Raw genomic sequence first — 20074 nt, forward strand, 5'->3', positions numbered from 1 at the left:
GATGCAAGCACTAAGATTTTTTTATTAGTATGTTTGACAGAACTGCTGCACCTATACAGTATACAAGAGGAACCTACTATCTCTTCTAGCATGACACCTGGAAGGCCCTCAAAATCCTAAACAAGGAACAACCATGTTTCCAAGTGCATGACAATGTGTCCTTGGCCAGACCAGGATCTGGATTGATAGCTTCTTGCAGAATTTCAAAAATATTTATTTTTGTACAGAATATTGGTAGAGAGAGGTATAAAAACCCTGAACACTTACTTTGGCCTAGAATACCCGAATGGATCCCTCTCATGCTATGTTACAGTGCTGCATATTTCACTGCAAATTTTTATAGCTCAATCCTTCCTTTATATAATGTGAACTTACCCCTAGATAGGTTTGTATAAAGAAGATGGGATCAAACATATTCAAGTACAGAAAAAAAAAATCTGTAATATTCCAGGCATTTTTATGCTCCTCCACAAGGTTTAGATCATGACTGTGGCATGGTGAATATTCCACACAAAGCCAGTTTGAAACTACCTGTAATTTTGTCCTAATTTTTCAGGTTATTAACTTTTATCAAAGTGTTCTTCTGTTGTTGCCTCCACTAGTTCTTTCTGTAATATCTAATTTTCTTTTCTGTGAGTTAAGGATCTTAACTACAGACTGTACACTGCAGCGCAAATTCAATATACAGATTTTAATTACTTTTGCAATTAACATGAAATAAGTGGGTTTATTTCAAGAGTGACCTCAGTCTCATCAACTGAAACGCATGAAAATCCTTGGTGTGTTATATTTGACTGTTATGACATGAACTGCTGCATTTCAAAGAAATTAGTGAGCTGACATGGATGGATGCAGCCCTAGTCTAAACAGGGCGTGAGGGAAGGACTGAACAACTTTATTGCACAGGTCACGCCATATATGTTTATGATGGTTACAGGCAGCACTATTGGGAAGACCAACAAGAGGTCAGAAGACCCTTCAGACTCTCTCTACTCCATTCTCCCTCATCATCATACACTGCATTAAACTGGCTCCAATGTGCTATGTGGGAGGATGGAAAACCAGTCAAAGAAACTCTATTTTCAACCCAGAGAATGCTCTCTGGCTACATCTTGAAAGACCTTCTGCAGGTCAATACTGCTGTTTGTGCTCAGTGAGATGGCAAGCCTCCCATTACTGCATCTGGCTCCACACTGAACACTCTCAACATTTTATGTGAGAGAGCAGCACAAATGAAACTCTGAAAGGAAAAGCGACCTATGTGCACAAATATTACTTAAGTAAGAGGGAGCTACAAGCAGAGAAAAGCAGCCAGTCAGCACTCACCATTTCCCAGTGAACTCCAAGCAGAATGTCTCTGGGCAGGTCTAAAAGTGGGGAAGGGAGAGGTCTTATTTGAGTCACTGGGAACCACTGCCTGGCTCAGAGTTTTCAACCTTAAGAACTTCAAGAAACTGGCTCCACAGTAACAGGACAAAAGTACAATAGCACAGGGAGAGGGACCCTACACTGTGATAGAGAGTCCCCTACACTGTGATAGAGAGTCTCCTACACTTAGACAAAGACAGCCGACCCCTCCCTCCAGAATGTGTGTTTTCAGAGCTGTCACAGTAACTAGGAAAATCCCCAAATGCTTTGAAAATATTTAAACCTCCTCATTTCTAGTTAGCTTTGTACGTGAGACTACCATCAGCAGAAGGAACATTAGGTTATCTTCTCAGAGACTGACATAGACATGAGTGCTTCCAATCCCTGCTGACAAACTGGAAGAATTGTTGGAGTTGGGTAAACACTGTGGATCCAAAAAGTTAACGTTGCATGATATACTAGCTGTATTATCTTCGGTTTCAGACTTCTAGTGTGCATCTTCAATCACGGTAAACCCCATCTTTATTAAGACCACTGCTTTTAAAAGAAAGCAATAAACAGGAGATTTATTAATTAGCAGACAGCTCTCTTTCAGGATATCTTGAAGCTACAGTTATATCTGAAAGCTAATTTGGATTCACGGGATTCTCCCTCTCAGTGAGTACTGCTGATCAAAACTGAGAGGTGATAGAAAAAAACCCCAAGTTTCTCAGGTTTCCTCCTTGCTGAAGTGGCAAGGAGAGTTTGCAGATAAAAGGTGAGGAGTGGGATGCTGAAGGAAAGACTGTGCTGTGGTCCACACTAGTATGAGCTCTTCATGCATGCTCAATATCTGGGGAGAAAGAACTCTAACGGAGATTCAGGGAACTGTGGAAACCATCTATGTGTAACTATGCCTCCAAAGACACAGCTTCTGACATGGTTACAGTTTTTGACTCTTTTGGCTAATTACTACACAAGCAGCACAACCAACTATTATGGTTATGAAAAAAAGCAGATGTATTTTTCCATGTGTTGGCAAGGGCAGAATTAATGACATTGCACAAGGCACCTCATTTACACTACAGGTCACAGGAATTCAAGAAGGTTTAATTGAAACTGGAAACTGGCAGAGAAGGGCTGCTAGGATGACCAACATAATAGGAATGGTGTAATACGCAAATGAGTAAAACAACAGCTAGTTAAACCACTGAGCTACAATTGCTTGCCATGACACCCCAGTGAGTAAATCGAAGGGAGGAAAAACTAGTCTAAGAAAGACACCAATATAGGTACAGGGACAAATGTGAACAATGTGTTTAAACTCCCTGTGAATAAATTTACCTTGTAACTGAAATAAATGTGCAGAGTACCAAAGAAATCTGAGAGCAAAAGCAACCGATTAAGTTGAAGATGGTTCCTGAAAATGCATTAATATAATTCAGCCCTTTGAGATAGCACAGACTACAATCAATGACTCCAGAGAGGCCCCTTCCAGTTCTTATATATAGGATAGAAAAGATGTAGGGAAAATTGGTTTACAGACAGCACCTACTACAAAACAGGACTGAATTATCACCAAGTGCTTCCATTGTTGATTACTATCTTGCATGTCTCCATCACCCTGCATTCTTTGCTTACCAATTGTCCAACCACTTCCTCACTTGATAATGTGTCATCATTTCCATCCTCCATCATACCTGTTTCAAAGCTCAAACGTACTAGCACTAAAGTTCCAGTGTACTGAAAGAGTAACAGCTACATGCAAATTGTACATGCTGTTTGGGAAATCGGGGACAGAAAGGTTTGTCAGATAAACTCTGATAATATGAACCCAAAAAAGTTATTTTCCTTTAGTAATGTATTGAGAACAAACCTGATGCCCAAGAAGCATATATAGGCTTGTGGCACAAGCCATTCAGTGGCATGGTGTAACATGCGAAATAAATTAGGAATGGTTTCAGTCCACTATTACAACCTATTATATTATCCTCTTTCATTGATAAGCTCATTTAAAATATTTTAATTAGCCTTAAGCAGTCAATTAAGCAAAGCATGTAAAACTAGATTAAAATATGACACATACATAATTATATCACATTTATTAAATTGCTAAATTTAGTTCTTAATAAAGATGTGGTTTTCAAATTCAAAATCGGGTATAACAGTGATATTCCTAATTAGTCTGAAATCTAGGCACAATGAGAGAAGTTCACCTTAAAGGTAGTTACCTAGTCTTTTACATATTCAGAAGATTTTTGTCAATCAGATTGAAGTGAAACACCAGTCCACACATCAGATTTAAGGGAGACAACTTGCTAAATCTTCCAAAAGACAAGCCTGTGGCTCACCTTTACCATGCATGACAGCTCCCTACTCGACATCACCAAGAAGTACAGGTATCTTTGCATAATGAAAAATGATGCAATGACATCATTTAGCATAATTTTTAATGAAGAGAACAAATATCCTTCTTTGCCTGATCAAGCCCATATGATGTTGATTAATCACGTGTTTAACACGGATTCTTACTTATCAATCATTTGCATTAAACCATGAAAAGATTCCTTCTGCTTTATTTAGGATGTGAGAAATGTTCCTGAGACATATACAGTAAGATCTGTACCATACACGGGCACAAAGGATTGTTTGACTCTATTATAAATGCATAAAGACTGATGGAAGCAAATCTTCATGAAGAAGGACTGGTAATTCGACTTCAGTTCTGAAATATACGCCAACTCCCAATGCTATGACATGCCAAAATCACAAGTCTGTTTAAGTCAAAAGACTCAGAACATTTTATTCCCAGAACAAAAATTCCTGATATTTGCCTGAACGTCCACTAGAGAGCATGACAGTCAACCAGACTTCCCAGGAATGTAACAAGAAAGATGTTTGGAGTAATTCCATATGGAGACGAGTTTATGCACACACAGCCATTTGTTACAACATCCACCTGAAAATGCTAAACAAGCTAGAAATGAAGAAGCTATTTTATGTAATTATATTTAGACCTTGCATCAATCATATTCCCTCTAGGAACATACTAGAAGTGTTAATCAACAAGATCTTGAGACTGAAATGTAACTAATAGTTCTTTCCACGCTTGCTTTGTCACAGCTTTCTGACAGGTAATTCAATTACAAATGTATTGTAGGAATGAAATCAGTCTTCTAGCTTAAAAGGTTTAGACACAGTTTTTGCCATTGATTAAAGGAAAGAGTAGATCTGTTTTAACTCTCTTTTATGTTGCTAATTTCTGCAACATGTTCAAGTTTCCAAAACTTAAAATTTGTCAGTTCTGACCCAAGGAACCTAGTTATGATGTGCTATTATTAATGTTACCTAGTTATTCAAGTGCAGTGAACAGTACTTCTGCATTGTTCTGCATCAGCTCATTTAAACCTTGCTGTTCAGACAGCGTTTCATTCAATAAATTCTGTACACTACTAAAAACACAATGTAGTTTAAGTAATGTAACCAAGTCAGTCATTAAAACTAAAAATTGATGAAAACATCCACAAATTGTTCTACACTGATAGCTAATAGCCACACACTTTAGAGTGACAAGAGATGTGCTTCTAGATTTTAAAATCTTCACTAGTTGAATAAATAACTAGCTTTATAAATATAGAATAATACCAAAAACGTCTTAAATGATAGAAACTCAAATCCTCAAAACACAGGGAGAAGAGAGAGAGAGAGATCAGTTCTGCCTGGACAGATAGGGAAAAAGCATCAGCTAGCTGCTAAGGATCTTTCCTCCGTTAGCATTTGGGAGGAAAGGTCAGGAAGGTGTCTGTGCTGCAGAACTGATAGTGAAGTTAGCGAATATAAACCACGCTCACTGTGACCTGAAACCTCAGTCCTTTTGACATTTAAAAGTAATTATATTTTACACAAAATTACAGCAGAAGTTTACTTCCTTAATGACAGCCCTAAAGGGGACAGTATCTTGCATTTTCATATATCCAGGAGTTTAATTTATATACCTTTTCACAAATGCATTAATATGAGGGATGACAGGGTTATACCCACTAATGACACTAACTAGAGCTACTGCTGTCTTAAGCCAGCATATTTCACATTCAGAAATCTGACACCACAACTCTTAACACGAACAACTAACCAGTGTTTTTTAGCTCATGTGGAAATGTTAGAGGAGCACAGTTTCACTTCATGTTACTAATCTGCACCCTGGAGCACTCTCCAGCCACATTTCTCCATTTGCTTTAATTAACTCAGCTTGCTGATCAATAGTCCTAAAATTCATAGTCCCTCACTTAATGGCAAAAGAGACAAAGACTCTTTCCAAAGGTGATGCAGACTATGAATCTTGCTTGTGTATTCTGATTTTTTGTATTTTTATTTTGCATACAAAAGGCACCTAAGTATAGCAGTTGAATGACTTGGTTTAGTGAGATGTCCACCTCCCTTGAGTTCCATCTGAATTCTACTTATGTCTCACTTTAGAGGTGTAGAATGAAGCTCACTGGAGGTCCTGTTGCAGACTACATCAGCTGATCCTGTACCCTGTACTCCACTACCCATTAGAATAGCAGCGGTTGACCAAGAGCAAAGACTTGACCCTCGGTTTATGTCTTTCCAGCCTCACATGAGGCTACTGGTTCTCCTGGTGCTGATATTTGCAATCAGACATCACGTACCCAAAGAAAATTTCTGATAAAATCTGTTCAACACAGACGTATTTATGGGAAAAAATCCTATTTTGCTCAACCTGCCAAACATGCTGTGACAGGGCCTGAGAAGATTCAATGTCTAGAAAATATAGGTATTTTGGTATGACTAAAGCCCTCTGTAAGACACAAGTACTGAAAATCCAGGGAACAATGAAACACAGCATTTGAATGCATGAACTGAAGTAACTTTAAACACTTGGAGAATTTAAATATATTTGCAGTTCAACTGCAGTGTTTTGTTGCAGTGTGGATTACTACAGCTATCAGGTTATAATTTCAGCAGTCTGACACATGACTTTGAATACCCTTATGAACTTTCCTTAACAAAAGAATGAGGTGGAGCTAGTTCATATGCAGAGGACAGCTTCAGATTTTTCCCTACCATCCTTTCTCATTGCATAAACAGATAAAAAAGACTACAGCTGAGCTTCTTAGACAGTAAGCCTGTCTAGATATATTCTGAAGTACTAAATGATGCCATCCAGACTTTTATCAGATTGATTTCCTCCATAGAAATAAGGTTTTTTTATAGTTCTTTACTTTTCTCATATCCTATAGATCCTATCAGAGTCAAATTTTTGAGAGTTCAGACATTGGTAGATGTAATCATATATTGCCAAACCACCAAGTTAAATGAAGACTGAAACCAATCTGTGTATCTAAAAAAGCACTAAACCAAGGATAAGTTATTGTCAAGGATGAAGGAAATTACTTTATTATTGATAATACGCATGATTTAAACTACTTTTGAACCAGAGGTATCAAAACAACTCTACAAATAGTTCTTACAAATCTAGTAATTTATCATATACAGAAAAACATGAAAACAAAAGCAAGTAGGTAAGGAAACAAATACATAGATTTAAAGAAAGAAAATCAGAACTTTTATGAAAGAAAATTATTTAGATGAAAAATCCAGTAATATTTCTGCTGTGACACCTTGTTGGCATATAGATTACAGTGACTGATGATGACAGTGTATGTTCAAGTACCACTTCCCACAAATAATGTTATTCTGTCATCTCATGGGAAGTTTGCTTTCTGTTTTAGACACACAGTTGCATAAATATTGTCACCTGAGGCTGGCATTGGAAGACAGTTTATATGTGTGCTGCACAGCCATTCTTCATAAATTCTTACGCTGTGGTCACCTAATTTCAGTAATTTCTGGTTGCATTTTGGCACTAAATGAAAGAGGGGGTGCAATACAATTGAAGCTGCTCTGAGAACTCACCTGATTCTGCCCCGAGGGCGTTCAGATTGCTCTGACATAAAACTTGTGCTGCTGAGGCGTGAGGCACTGCTGGTTCGGGAAATGGCTGACACATCACTGACATCACTATCTGATGATTTGGCAGAGACGTTATCACAACTTCTGTACTGATCTGTTTGTATATTATACTAGGGATCAAGAAAAGAAAGGGTGAGGAGTCTCATCACAATATAACGTATATATACTCTCTAACTGCTTATAGATCTAACAAAATCGTATGACATTCAGAGAAACACCTATATTAAATTATGTCTTTATGTCTAGTGAAGAAATCAAACATGGTATTTATGGACTAAATAAGACATTTGAAATAAATTATAAAATTACAGCATTTGAATCAAAATAGGCTGCTGATTTTTTTAGTAGACTGGAACTACAATAATGAAATATTTATGCAGTGGTCAGACATCTCAAGCACATGCATATGATCTATTCGGCTATAGACCTTTTTTCAATTTTTCAAATTAAAAAATATGCTATGAAATACTTGTGCAGTTAGTTTGAAACAGGAAAACTGCACCTGAGTTTGAATGAAAGCTGACATTGGGGATTGATTTCAATAGCTAAGTTCTACCAAAGAAGCAAAAAAGTACATTTTCTACCTCAAAATATCTCTTAGTATCATGATACTAGAGGACTAGCCAGGCTGAAAGCTAACTCAGGAAAAGCACTATTTGTTTTCAGGCAGGTCAGTTCCTCAATCTCGTTGCTTTTACATCTGCACACATGTGAGAACTAGCAGTAAGCCCCAGCAGGATGAACATGTGGACAGCGGTAGAAGTTACTACCCTACTGATAACAGCAGAAGCTTTGGTTAGTTAAAACCAACAGTGACACTATTACCTAATGCTCGCATTGCATCATCAGTCAGGCATATATAAAAGGAAGCCTGAATCACAGCACATATCTCACACTTACCTAAATCTTCAGTCACACAGTTATGAAGATCAAATCATTGCCAGATTCCCAAAAGCAAACCCCACTGTCATTAGAGAGGAAAGTACCCTTTGCTGGGAAGTGACTATCCCAGGGCATATTAAGGGAAAACTATGAACATGTGGGAGACTGGGCAGTTTCTGACATGACAGTCTAGGGAGTTCATTTTCCAGATCTGTGCTCTGTAAAACTGTAAGTCATGACATTTTATTTATGAATCATACGCAAAGCTGTGACAGTCTGTGGATATCCTCAGCCCAACTAGGCACTGGGTTGCAGGCTAAGTCAGTCAGAAAATGTCATGACAACTTAAAAGCCTGGCAAACACAAGCTCAGATTTGTGCAGACAAATGTATCATCAGGCCTCCTGTCCTCAAGCCAGGTTTATCTTCTCTTGCTCTGGTGCCTGTCAGCAACTACCTTTGAGGTGTCCACAGCTCACTTGGAAGGCTCTTGGGAAAACAGCGAAGATAAGATGAAGTTAACTGAGGTAGAGACGGGGAGGGAATAAAGAGGATTCTGACCAATGACTGTAAATATGGAAATCTGTAGAGAAATGGAAGTTATAAATTTTAGTGTCTCTGAGTGTGTTTCAGGGTTACTCACAGCTCCAAGATGAACACCACAAACAATTTTTTTTATATAAAAACCTGGGGGCTTGACCTGAGGAGTATGCATTGAGGAAACAGCAGTACCCTGTGAGATGCTTGCACTAGGCACATCTGCAGGAGAGCAAGCTCTGGTTTGCTGAAGATGATTTTTCAGCTTCAAATACTAAATGAAACTCTGCTGATGATTCCAGATTAGCTTGGAGCATGATGACTTTGAGCTCAAATAACATGTTTAACAGGCACTGACACAGAAACATGCAGCAGTACTCTGATTTAATATAGTAGGTAACACAGAGGACTCAAGAACTCCAATATTTTAAAATATTTTTAACTACAGCAAGGATTTATTTGGAGATTCTCTTTCCAAGTTACTTATCTGAATATAAATGAGCAACGGGTTTAAGGTGAGACTATGCTGATATGTTTATTCAGATCACTTTTTGGAAAAGACTTGTAGAGGCTGTTAAATAATTTTGCTGCTTACCCTCTTTCAGGCCGCAAAATAAACCTCTGTGAAATGGAAAACCAAAGCACACTAATTCTTAACAACTCCATTTCATAATAATGGTACATTCTTTAGATTACGTATTTTTCTTCTAAAGTCTAACAAAAATTCAAAGAAAGAATAAAAGCTTTGTGGCCCTTCGTTGCAGAGTGCACACCAGTGATCTGGTGTGGTAAAGATCCATCCGGTCCCTGACTATGGCATGTTGCTGAAGAAGGCTGACACAGCCTGAGGGAACCATCAAGACTGTCTTCCTCCTGCTGGAAATCCTTCTTCTTCCTAAGTGTTAAAGGAGGCATAGGCTACTGGCCTTTGTCCCAAGCCACACCTGAATCTGGCTGTTTGTTTAGCACTCAATTAATTATTCAACTACAGCATAACAAAGTTGTACACAGTGGACTATTTCTGCCATGTGGAGCAGCAGAAGACACTCTGTTTCACTCATATTAAATTTGTTCTCTCTTTCATGGGCTACCTTCATGGTCTGGGAAAGCTGGGGAGAAGAGAGAGCCAAAGCATGGTTGTCCAATTAGGGTACTGGGAGAGAAGTCAGAAGTCCCAGCTTTGGTATCACTGACTGTTCAGGGACTCAGTCTCATTGAATGATTGATCAGCGTCAATGTGAAATCAATTATTGCTGCAGAGTCTTCAGCCCAGGTCTCTGTCTTGTTCTCTATAGACCATCAGTCTGTACAAAATGGAATTGCTTTGTAAGTACCAGACTGCCATACCAGCCAGTCTTTCATAGGCTGGGAAAAAGATAAAGGAAAAAACCCTCAATTCATGCCTTCTACTTGCCTTGGTATTCCAGTCACAGACCTACTACGTATGACATGGAGCTCCCCTTCCCAAATGAGGTTTTCATGCAGCAGGTAAGCTTTTGCTACCCCTTTATTATGGGTGTGCTAGGGCTGTGATTCCAAAAAACTGAAACTGAAGACGCTTACCTTCAGACATAGAGATCAGCACAAAAGTGATGATGCTGAAAGTTAATGCTGACTGCTGCAGCATTTGTACTTCTGCTTCTGGATTTAGTTCTTCCTTCCTACAGCTGCTGCTTCTACTGTGAATTCACTGTGCTCTGCAGGAGGCATACAACTTTGCCTACTTATTCCCTACCTAGGACTTTTCAGTATAATCTGATAATCAGCCATGTCAGCTAACAAATGAACAAAAAGAAAGCAGTTGAAGTTAATGATTTTCCCCCTTAAATCACAAAATTATAGAATCTTGAAAGTAGGAAAAGACCTCCAAAGTCATCAAGTCCACCTGTCAATCCAAATACAGGCAGAAGCAAATAGTACTGTTCCAGAAATTAGTGATGATTAAAAGAAGAGAATTTTACTGTTGTGACAGACCTAAACTTACCATTCAGAAATAAAATGTCATGGGGTAAGATCCACTTATTTGGTATCTGCATTAAAGTAATGCCTGCAGGTTTCAAACTGGGCTCAAAAGTCATATGATACAGTCCTGCTCAGCTAGAAAACTAATGCTTTCATAACTCTACATGCATTTGCAATAAATTTCACCATCATGTTATGTTTAGTTAGCTATTACGTACTTTCGAGTCTTCAAAACAAAGTGAATCTTCAGTGCAATCTTTCAATTCTGTCTTACAGAGTCAAAGTGTACGTAAGATTTCTATTCTGAGGTGCACTATTTATCACATTAGGGGAGTTGCTGAAGTTTGCAGCCACTCTAATAGCAATTACTAAAGCCTAAGTCTGGACTTTTTAAAACATTGATAGCAGCCAAACTATGCCCAAACTATCTGCATGGTCTGCTTCTTCACTGCAAACACAGAAGTTTTTGCAGTGTAACTATCTGAAATATAAACTGTTGAAATGCAGTTCTTCATTCACTTTACTACCAGGGGAGTTGCTGTGGCTTCTGTGCTAGCAAAAGGAGAAAAAAAGGGGCATGACGAACTGCAGATGTGTTAACGTCAATGGAAAAAGCAGAGTCGTAAACCAAAAGTGTGTACTTCATGAATACATTTACAGTTCTTCGATGACTAACAATGTTAGCAATTTTACTGATTATAAGGCCCATTTTAGAAGTTGTTTAATAGTCCATTACAATTATATTATCTTCCAAATTAATAAGTGAAAATTTAAGGAGTGCCCTTTCTTTTGGCTACAAAAAAAAGCTTCATGTCAACTCTGAAAATCTGTGCCTCATTAAGTGCTTAAAATAAGGAAATGAAATGAAATATTAAATAGAGATTAAAATGCAGAAATTAAAATGAAGAAAGAGAAATCCAGACCAGAAACATTAAAGGATTCATTCAGGTGCTTAGGCAAGTCTTGAGATCACAGTTACCTTTTGTGGTACCTTTCTCTAACTAGATACTTTGTCATGGAACAGTCATTCATGCACACAGCACCGGGAGTTTTGTGACTCCAAATGCTGCTGGGGTTCATGGCCTGGCAGTCACCACCTTTGTGCCTGCAGACTCCATCTCTGACCTACCACTCAGCATCTGGGAGGAGTCAGAGATCCATAATTGTATCCAACTCAACTTCAGTGAATACCACTCAACTTCCTAACAGGGCACAGTAAAAATGAGCAAGTGAAACTGATATCCATAAAGTTGAATTTTCATAGGGACAGAAATGTGTTTGGCTTAGTGCTTACACACTGTTTAGTTTGGGGTTAAATGTACCGATTTGCTTTGTTAACAGCCCTGCTTTTGAAGAAGGGCAGAAGCTTGCTTTGCTAAAACATCTCCTTGAAGAAGAGCTGAAAGGCTGATAAAGAGGAAACATTCCACCCCAGCAGGTGCCAGAGCTGGGGCACTGCCAGAGAGGCCTGAAGTCAACAAAGACTGGGGGAATGGTGGTGGGGGGAGATTGCAACCACCCACCCAATTCAAGCAGTATGCAAATGACAGCCCCCACTACATCTTCAAGGAGCAAGCGTGCTAATTTGAATATGCTTGGTCAATAGTAGACAATGTGGTAATTACTAACCAATTAGTGTAAATTTAGGTGGGCTTTTCTAATCCTGTAACATGACAGGTAGGTTGTAAATTGTGTGTGTAGCGAGCTAGCTTTGTGGAAATAGTACCCAGCACCCATCTTTGCGCAGACATGGAATAAATCAAATACCTCTGCTCTGTGTGCATATTGGTGTCCTGCACACTGGGTAACGACCCCACTTTTGGGACAGCAAAACCACAGGAAAACTGCAGTGAAGCCCAAGATTCAAATGAATGTGCACCTCACTGAATCTTATGAAACCCTACCGGTACAGAAGTGATTCTCCTATCAATATGATACACAGTAAATTTTTTTTCTTGAAGGTGGATGAAGGTAAATTGAAAGAAGATACTCATCAACTGAGCGTCCAAGAGCATTTCCTATACACAACCCTAAGAGTGTAGCCCAGCATCACATAAAACTGAACGTAATCATCCCCTTATAATCTTGAGTCTCCTATCCATCCTCTCCTTGTCAAAACTATCAAGTTAAATCCACAGAGGGCCAATGAATTAATGTCATGATTACACCTTCATGTGAAGTGCTTTCTAATCACATCGAGTGTTAACTGAGTTGGAAGAGCACCCAAATACAGAGTGATGGCCTTTAAGTATGTGCTACAGTGCTCTGATCAGTAACTCATGAACAGACCTTAAAAAAAAAAAAGTGTTGCACTTTCTCTGGAAAGCCAGAACAGCTGCAGCATAGTGTTTGTGTTCTGTGTGTGGCATCTGGAATAAAACTGTACTGTATTTTTAATTATGAGCCTAATTAAGATATGCTATCATTTATATCTACGCAAATCTAGAATCATGCTACCAAAGCATTTTGTTTCTCTCAAACACTGAAACAGCACTAATAAGTGCACACTAGCCACTACAGCCTTAACAATATACAAGAAAGAAGGCAGACAGATGTTTAAAACTCTTCTTTAAACAGTTTTGCCAAATCCACAGATGGTTTGTGGTTGGCTTTTCGGTTGTTTTTTTTCTGAACCTTTTTAGAATTCAACTCTCTAATATGAATTATGGAGTCTTTCCATTGGATCTTGAGGAAGTAAGGATGTGAGTTCTGTGAGCATCTCAAAACAGAGTGGAACAGGCATCAAGACCTATGCAAATGTTGTAGAGCAGACACCTATTTAAAATACATTAATGGATGTTGAAAAATGTTTACAAACTAACTGCATGGCACGTGTTTGAAAAAACTAGTGCTTGCTTACTGAGACCAGAAGAATGAAAAACTGAATGGGAAAAAAAAATGAAGGAAATGCATCAGAAATGGATTGGAAATTGCAAAGGCAATGTTGCAATACCTCTGAAAAAAAGGTTTGTTTCAACGTAAGAGAAAACATATTTAAATGTAGAGAATGAATTTTGCATACACATAATTAACTATTGCAAAGGAAATCCTGTCCATACTGAAGGAAAATTTTTGAAAAGTTTAGATAAATTTTGTGCCATAAACCAAGCATATTTGCAAATGCTAAAATAGTGGAAGAATCAAGTCCATGCAAGCCAATTGCTCTGAAAAGCTGAAGGGAATATTTTCTGTGTGTTGCACTGCATAATTTGTCTAGTAAATATAAATATTTCTTTTCTGAAGCAGTGGGTAAGCACCGCTTCTTGGGAAAGAAAGAAATCTTTCTGTTAAAAACAGATGAATTCTGCTTCATGTGCCATTTCTTTAACAGCTGTTTAATATTTCTCACTCACTATTCAAAAATCTCTATAGACCACTGCACAGTTTTTCTCCTTTTTTATTTCAAGTAAGTTTTTGTCCTGTAGCTTTCCCACTTTTCACAGATTTTGGCAAATATTAGCTGTATAGTTAATATATAGTAATATAGCTGAAATTAGTATAGTTGGAAGTCCTACAAAGTTTCTGTCATTAACTTAACAGCACCACCTGACATGACTTACTACATTTTCATTAGAACTGCCTAAATCTTCATCTGTCTGGTTTATTTTCTTGACCCTTTCAGCATCTTCTGAGGGTAAAGAAAGACAGTAGCACATGGTTTGCTTTAGTAACATCTTTAAAGTGATGACTGTCACCATAGTGATGAAAAGCAAACAGCCACATCACTGAAAATAGTACAAAGTGTTAGAATGTCCCAATATAATTTTTTCTTGGAACTTAAAAATTTATTATAAGTTAGACCATCCTAACTAGGACTGCACAATTGTAATGCAGAAAATACATGAAAAACCCAACATCAAATGAGCTGCTGTCAGTATAAAAATTCTGGCTTCTGATAAATGATCTCATTGGCAATTTCCATCCTAATCATTGGGTGGGGTTTTTTTTAATAGCACTAGTATCACATGATTTGTTTCTCTTATTTCTCATTCCTTGAGAACTGTTTCCTTTAAGTTCTGTGTTCACAGTGAGGTGGTTTTACAAAAGAAACATCCTTACTAAAGTTGTCCCCATACTTAACTGAAACAAACCTTTCAAACCTGTCAGATATTACAAGTTAGATGCCCAATTGCCTCTTTACCCACTCCTAAATAAATTTTCTCATTTTTGCTTCTGCTTTGGACCTGATATATTGGGTATTTTAGCCTGTGCCTCCAGGAGCATGCATCAGTTCTGTGAAACACAGGGGGTCAGGACAGAAATGCAGTGCCTGTGCTGTGGCAATACATGCCGGCAGCATTCTCATGTCCACAGCTGGTGAGAGCTCGACAATGTCCACTGTTTTCTGTACCTCACCGGTTCAGAAATGGAAAGTTCATCTCTTTTTAAAATGTAAAAGTAAAAATAAGAGCATTTAGTTGTTACTGATGTAAAAAAAAAAAAGTCTTTGAAACGTGTTCCTGGAAGCTCTAAAGTCTAAATCATAAAAGCCTTGATTTTCTTCCATCTAGTGTTATTCAGAGACCTTATTTTTAACACACACAGCTGCTGTATGTGTTGGATTTTTTTTTCCAGTGGACTTTTGCATTCATACTGCCATCCCGTGGTCACTCGTTGAAAGCACGTCACTCGCCGTGGCACCAGGAGAACTGCAGGAATGCTTCCAACACAACCGAGTTACTGATGGTTATAGCACAGGTTTAAACTAGCAAAGTTTTGGGGTATCATTTCAGCCTTATCAAGAAAAAAATAAAATAATGGCTTGTGGATATAACTTCCTTAATTAATGTAATTTCATGTAAACTTAATTATCAGAATAAATCTTTACATTTTTATTAGAAAAGGAGATCAAAGTAATCTTGTCTTTCAAGAAATAAAGTATTTTATCTATGACATTAGTAGGATACAAACCTATTATATAAATATGAGAATAGGCTCATGGAATTGATATAAATATAAATATCAATATGGGATATCAATATGGTATTATATATGTATGAGAATAGCCTCATGAGATTGGAAATAATTCTCTCTGGCTGTCTACAAATCAGACAACAGCAAGGACCTAGAGAACTAAAAAAGAATAGGACCAAGATATAACGATACTTCAATGGTCCATTTTTCCACCCTTCAGGGACTTGCAGGCCAGGACTTGCTAAGCTAGAGGTGACAAGGCTTTCTTTAGCAGCTGCTGAAGAACCTTTCTTCCCTGATTTAGTGTTGAAGTGTTCTGCTCTTTGCAGATTCATTTTAGGTTGACATCAAAGACAAAAGCACATCAGATGGGGTATAAACAATTTTAAAAAGCTATTACTTGAAGATATTTCTGTCAGGCTTTGTTACACAGTGTTCTTGAGGATTACATAATATTTTAAATAAACACATTTATGCCTTCAATTTTCAAGCCAAAGAAGCATTTCAATACTACTGACTTTACCTTGGTATATTGCTCACGCTCATGTTCTTGGCTAGAACCAGACCCTGATGTCTGATTATAACGGTGCATTTTCATTTTCATCTGTCTCGTTCGCTCCTCCACTACTAAGCTTGCTGCAAAAACACACAATGAAAATCAATTAAAAGCAGTGAAAACCTCCTGGAAAAACAAACGGTTCTGCAACAATTTTTAACTTTTTTCCATCTCAACAAAACAAAGAAATGTACAAACATGTAGAACAAGCAGGGTGTAAACACAAAACAAAAGAACACTAATGTCAAGAAATCAATCACTTCCATTGCGAGAGTCTTTACCTGGAAAAGGGCAGGCATCCCAATTTCCTATACATAATCAAGCTGATGCAACAGATATGAAAACAGTGAAAGAATTTAGGTGATAGGCTGAGTTATAGACCTGTTAAATATTCTGGATGCAGGGGACATAAATCCATGATCACTTAACATTTATTGCTTAAATGTAGAAAACATTACAGTCGCATTCTAAGAATTAATGCATTAAACAGGTAACAAAATTTATTTTTAAAGTAATTAACTCCTGCTACTATTTTAAAATGTGTTTACCATAGCTAAAGATTGAGAGGAATAATTTCTCCACTTAAGGAGTCCTAATAAAAAAATGCAGTAATTTTCAAGTAACTTTTTTTACAAAAAGTCCTTTAAAAGCACAACTTTGGTCTCTGATATACACTTCTAATTCAAAGAAATTATTTGTTCATGCTTTTTCAGTTATCTTATGCCAAAGTTTGTTTAAAAAAAAAAGAATCTAATCTTAAATTTTCAAGAAGTTGTGGTGCTAAAGAACATCTTTTCCTCTTTGAACAAGTTATGGCCATTAATATTGATCGTGGTTGCCACAAGAAGATGACCTTGCACTAATGGAAAGAGTGGTGTGAAAGACCAGGATATAAACTAACCTTTGTGGTAGTGGATAATTTTCAGAGGGAACTGTATATTAAACAATTCGTATACCTGGTAGCAGTATAAGTGCAAAGGAATACCAATAAAACCAAAACCCTGAAAACTGGCACTTTGTAACAATTCTGGACTCAAATATTCATCAGTAGCTATTACAAATCATACAAGCACTCACTATGTTCATTCCCTTTTTACAGGTTATAACATCCCACAAGAACAACTTACTTTAGTTTCGGGGTTTTTTTGTGATCACAAATTCAAGACAGGTGTTTTATTTGGGAAAAAAAAATCTGCAAAAATCTCTTGGTTTTGTGTCAACCAGGGATTTATAGGACTCTCTTCAAAAGTAAAGATTTTTGTAAACAGCCCCTCCTCAGAAAAATGAAAGGAGAGGGACATAATTCTAAAAGCTGCATATAATCAGTTTTCAATCACAAATAACAGAGAATTTTAAATTAGTGGAAAATATCATATTGTTTAAAGATCTGTATTGTGAATTGAGAGGCACCGAAGTTCTCATGTGTGGGTTTTATGCTCATAGTTAACTGCGAGAGTCTTTACACATGTATTTTTTGGCTGCACTCTGCAAGCATAAAGATAAATAAATCCCCAACAAACCCAATACACTCCGGGCTGGATGTTTTTAATTGCAATTGTGCATGCACGTACCATCTGTGATGTGCTTGTGAAAATGATGGAATGTCTGTGCACGCTTTGGGTATGAAAAAATTTACAAAGATACCACTGTGAAAACCAGGTTGTTTTCATGTGCTCCTTCCACATTTCTTATTTAAAAATAGGAAAATTAAATACAGCAAATTACATTAAAATTCTGCTATAGCTACAAGTTTAAGGCACAAAATAAAATTATTGGAATTTTCAGTATCTCCCACACGCAAAGGGTCTGATCCATGGAGTTCTGCACATGCAGAACGTCACTCTGGGTCCAGCGAATATTCCAGATGACTAATTATGTTTGTAAATGTGTACCTTAATTGCAATGAGTCCAGTTCCACCATCAGATATGCAGGCACAGCTCCAATCACTTCCATGGAAGTTGCATGGAGGTATCTGAAGGCAAAATTGAGCACTTTAGGTGAAATTTTTAAAGGTGGCCTCTTATTTTAAGGACAGATATGAAAGGATTAAGATATATCAATTAGTGACTGAAGTCAAAAACTCAGATATCTTAATCCTATCATACATACATGAAATAGACATGGGATATAAAATCAGAGGGAAAATTGAGACCGCTTTAAAAATTTAGCCCTATTATGTGTATGGTGCACAGATTACAGTTACTCTAAAAATAAGCCTTTCATTGTGTGACAGTGCTTCACCTGTCAACTGTATGTTATGCTAAGTATTTTTTATGAAATAATATCACTATGTATTACTTGTGATACCTTAAAAAGAATATTCTATTATGTAATGATGCTATCAGGGTGAGTATACATGAAAATTACTGCAGTCAAGGTTGGCTAAATATTCTACCTTAACTCTAATTCTTGATTTTTGTTATGTTGAAATCCTTAACAATATGCTTATGTTCTGTTTTTCATTATTAGCTATCTTCTTATAAAATAACATGAGAAAAATTGAGGACAGTGAAGTAAATCTGAATTCTCTAATGTAGAAAATTGGTTTTAAGCATGGAGTAAAACATAATTTAGCACCAACTAGCTGTTAATGTATTTCTAAACACGGAATTCTGTGAAATGTAACTGTGCTCTAGAAAATACAACTGTTCTTTCCAGCTTTGTTTACCATGCACATCTGAGCATATGTTGTATCTAGCTCAATTTGTGATAGAAAGTTTAACCTGCCTGGTAAGTATCCTGACATACTCTTTACATATTAATCACAAGAAGCAGAAAAAAAATCTAACACAGGAGCAAAAGCACATTAGCAGAAGCTGTAACGACCATAGGTAACATCACCATACAATCACATTACTTTCTTGGAACACAGCTGGTTACCACAGGTAATGAAAATTTGACATAAATACTTCAAGAACTTAACCTGCCTCTTAGAAAAATATGGAACTACTTCCTTTTAGTAAATTGGTATTTACAGACTGCTTTTCCTAGAGCTGTTGAGAGGCAAGGACTACACAGTAATATACAGATTGAAACGTTGCAATCCCAAAACTGCTAAATTCTACAGTGGCCCTAGAATTCAAAATGTGGAGGTTTACCGTGTCTCAAATTAGTGGTACAACTACCATCAGTATCAGTTGTGTCAACATGGTATTCTTCTTGGTGCCATAAGTCACATTTCGGAGAGCTATAACTCTCATCTCTTCAAGAGCTGCTGATTCAGATGTGTAGGAAGTAATTGAAAGAGGACAACTCATGGAGCAGTAGATATCTGCTTAGACAAGGGGTGTAAATTTAGAGCTAAAGCTTTTACTACTACTAGACCATGTGAAGGTTGTACAACAATGATGTACATAAACAATCAAGCCATGCAGGAGAGAAAAGACAGACATATAAATGGAATCAAAATTTTACACTTCAATTCCATTAATGTATTTATAAACCGGTCTGACTCCTGTAATCCCAGGTGTACTCAATCTGGCAGGGTTGGAGGCAGTTCTCTTCACAGCAGCCTGTGTAGTGCTGAGTTTATCACCCATGTTTTATCAATTGCTAAGCAGTGCTTCACACAGCAACAAGACCTTCTCTTTTTCTCATACTGCTCACCCCTATGCCCCCAAGGAGGTAGGCTGGAGACTGGGAGGAGAAATAGCCAGGATGGCTGACAAAACAGGTGTTCCATAGTATACAGCATCTTCCTTAGTGATAAAATTGATGGCATTCTTTTTAAGTTAGCTGTTGCTCAGAGACTGGCTAGGCATTTGTCTGCTGGTGGGAGGTGGTGAGTGATTGCCTTTGCATCACTTGGTGGTGGGGTTTGTGGTGTTTTTTTCTTTTTTAAAAATTTTCCCCTTCATTTATTAAACTTTGTCTTGGCTTATG

The 20074-nt window shown here is 37.4% G+C and overlaps 1 protein-coding gene across 8 annotated transcripts in view; it reads right to left on the minus strand.

Annotated features, from left to right (window-relative positions):
- RIMS1 (regulating synaptic membrane exocytosis 1) overlaps window positions 1-20074 on the minus strand; it is a gene marked incomplete at both ends in the record, with an annotated part of 323509 nt that overhangs the window by 55598 nt on the left and 247837 nt on the right. For 4 of the 8 annotated variants that reach the window (XM_084261705.1, XM_084261704.1, XM_084261703.1 and 1 more), the window contains 2 exons: window positions 7285-7451; window positions 16159-16271. The exons of the other annotated variants lie outside the window; for them this stretch is intronic. In XM_084261705.1, coding sequence (XP_084117831.1) covers window positions 7285-7451; window positions 16159-16271 — 280 coding nt within the window. The remainder of the gene's footprint in view (window positions 1-7284; window positions 7452-16158; window positions 16272-20074) is intronic. 8 annotated transcript variants of the gene reach the window in all.

This window comes from Gallinula chloropus (genome assembly GCF_964237585.1).
Source record: "Gallinula chloropus genome assembly, chromosome: 3".
Taxonomy (NCBI): Eukaryota; Metazoa; Chordata; class Aves; order Gruiformes; family Rallidae; genus Gallinula; species Gallinula chloropus.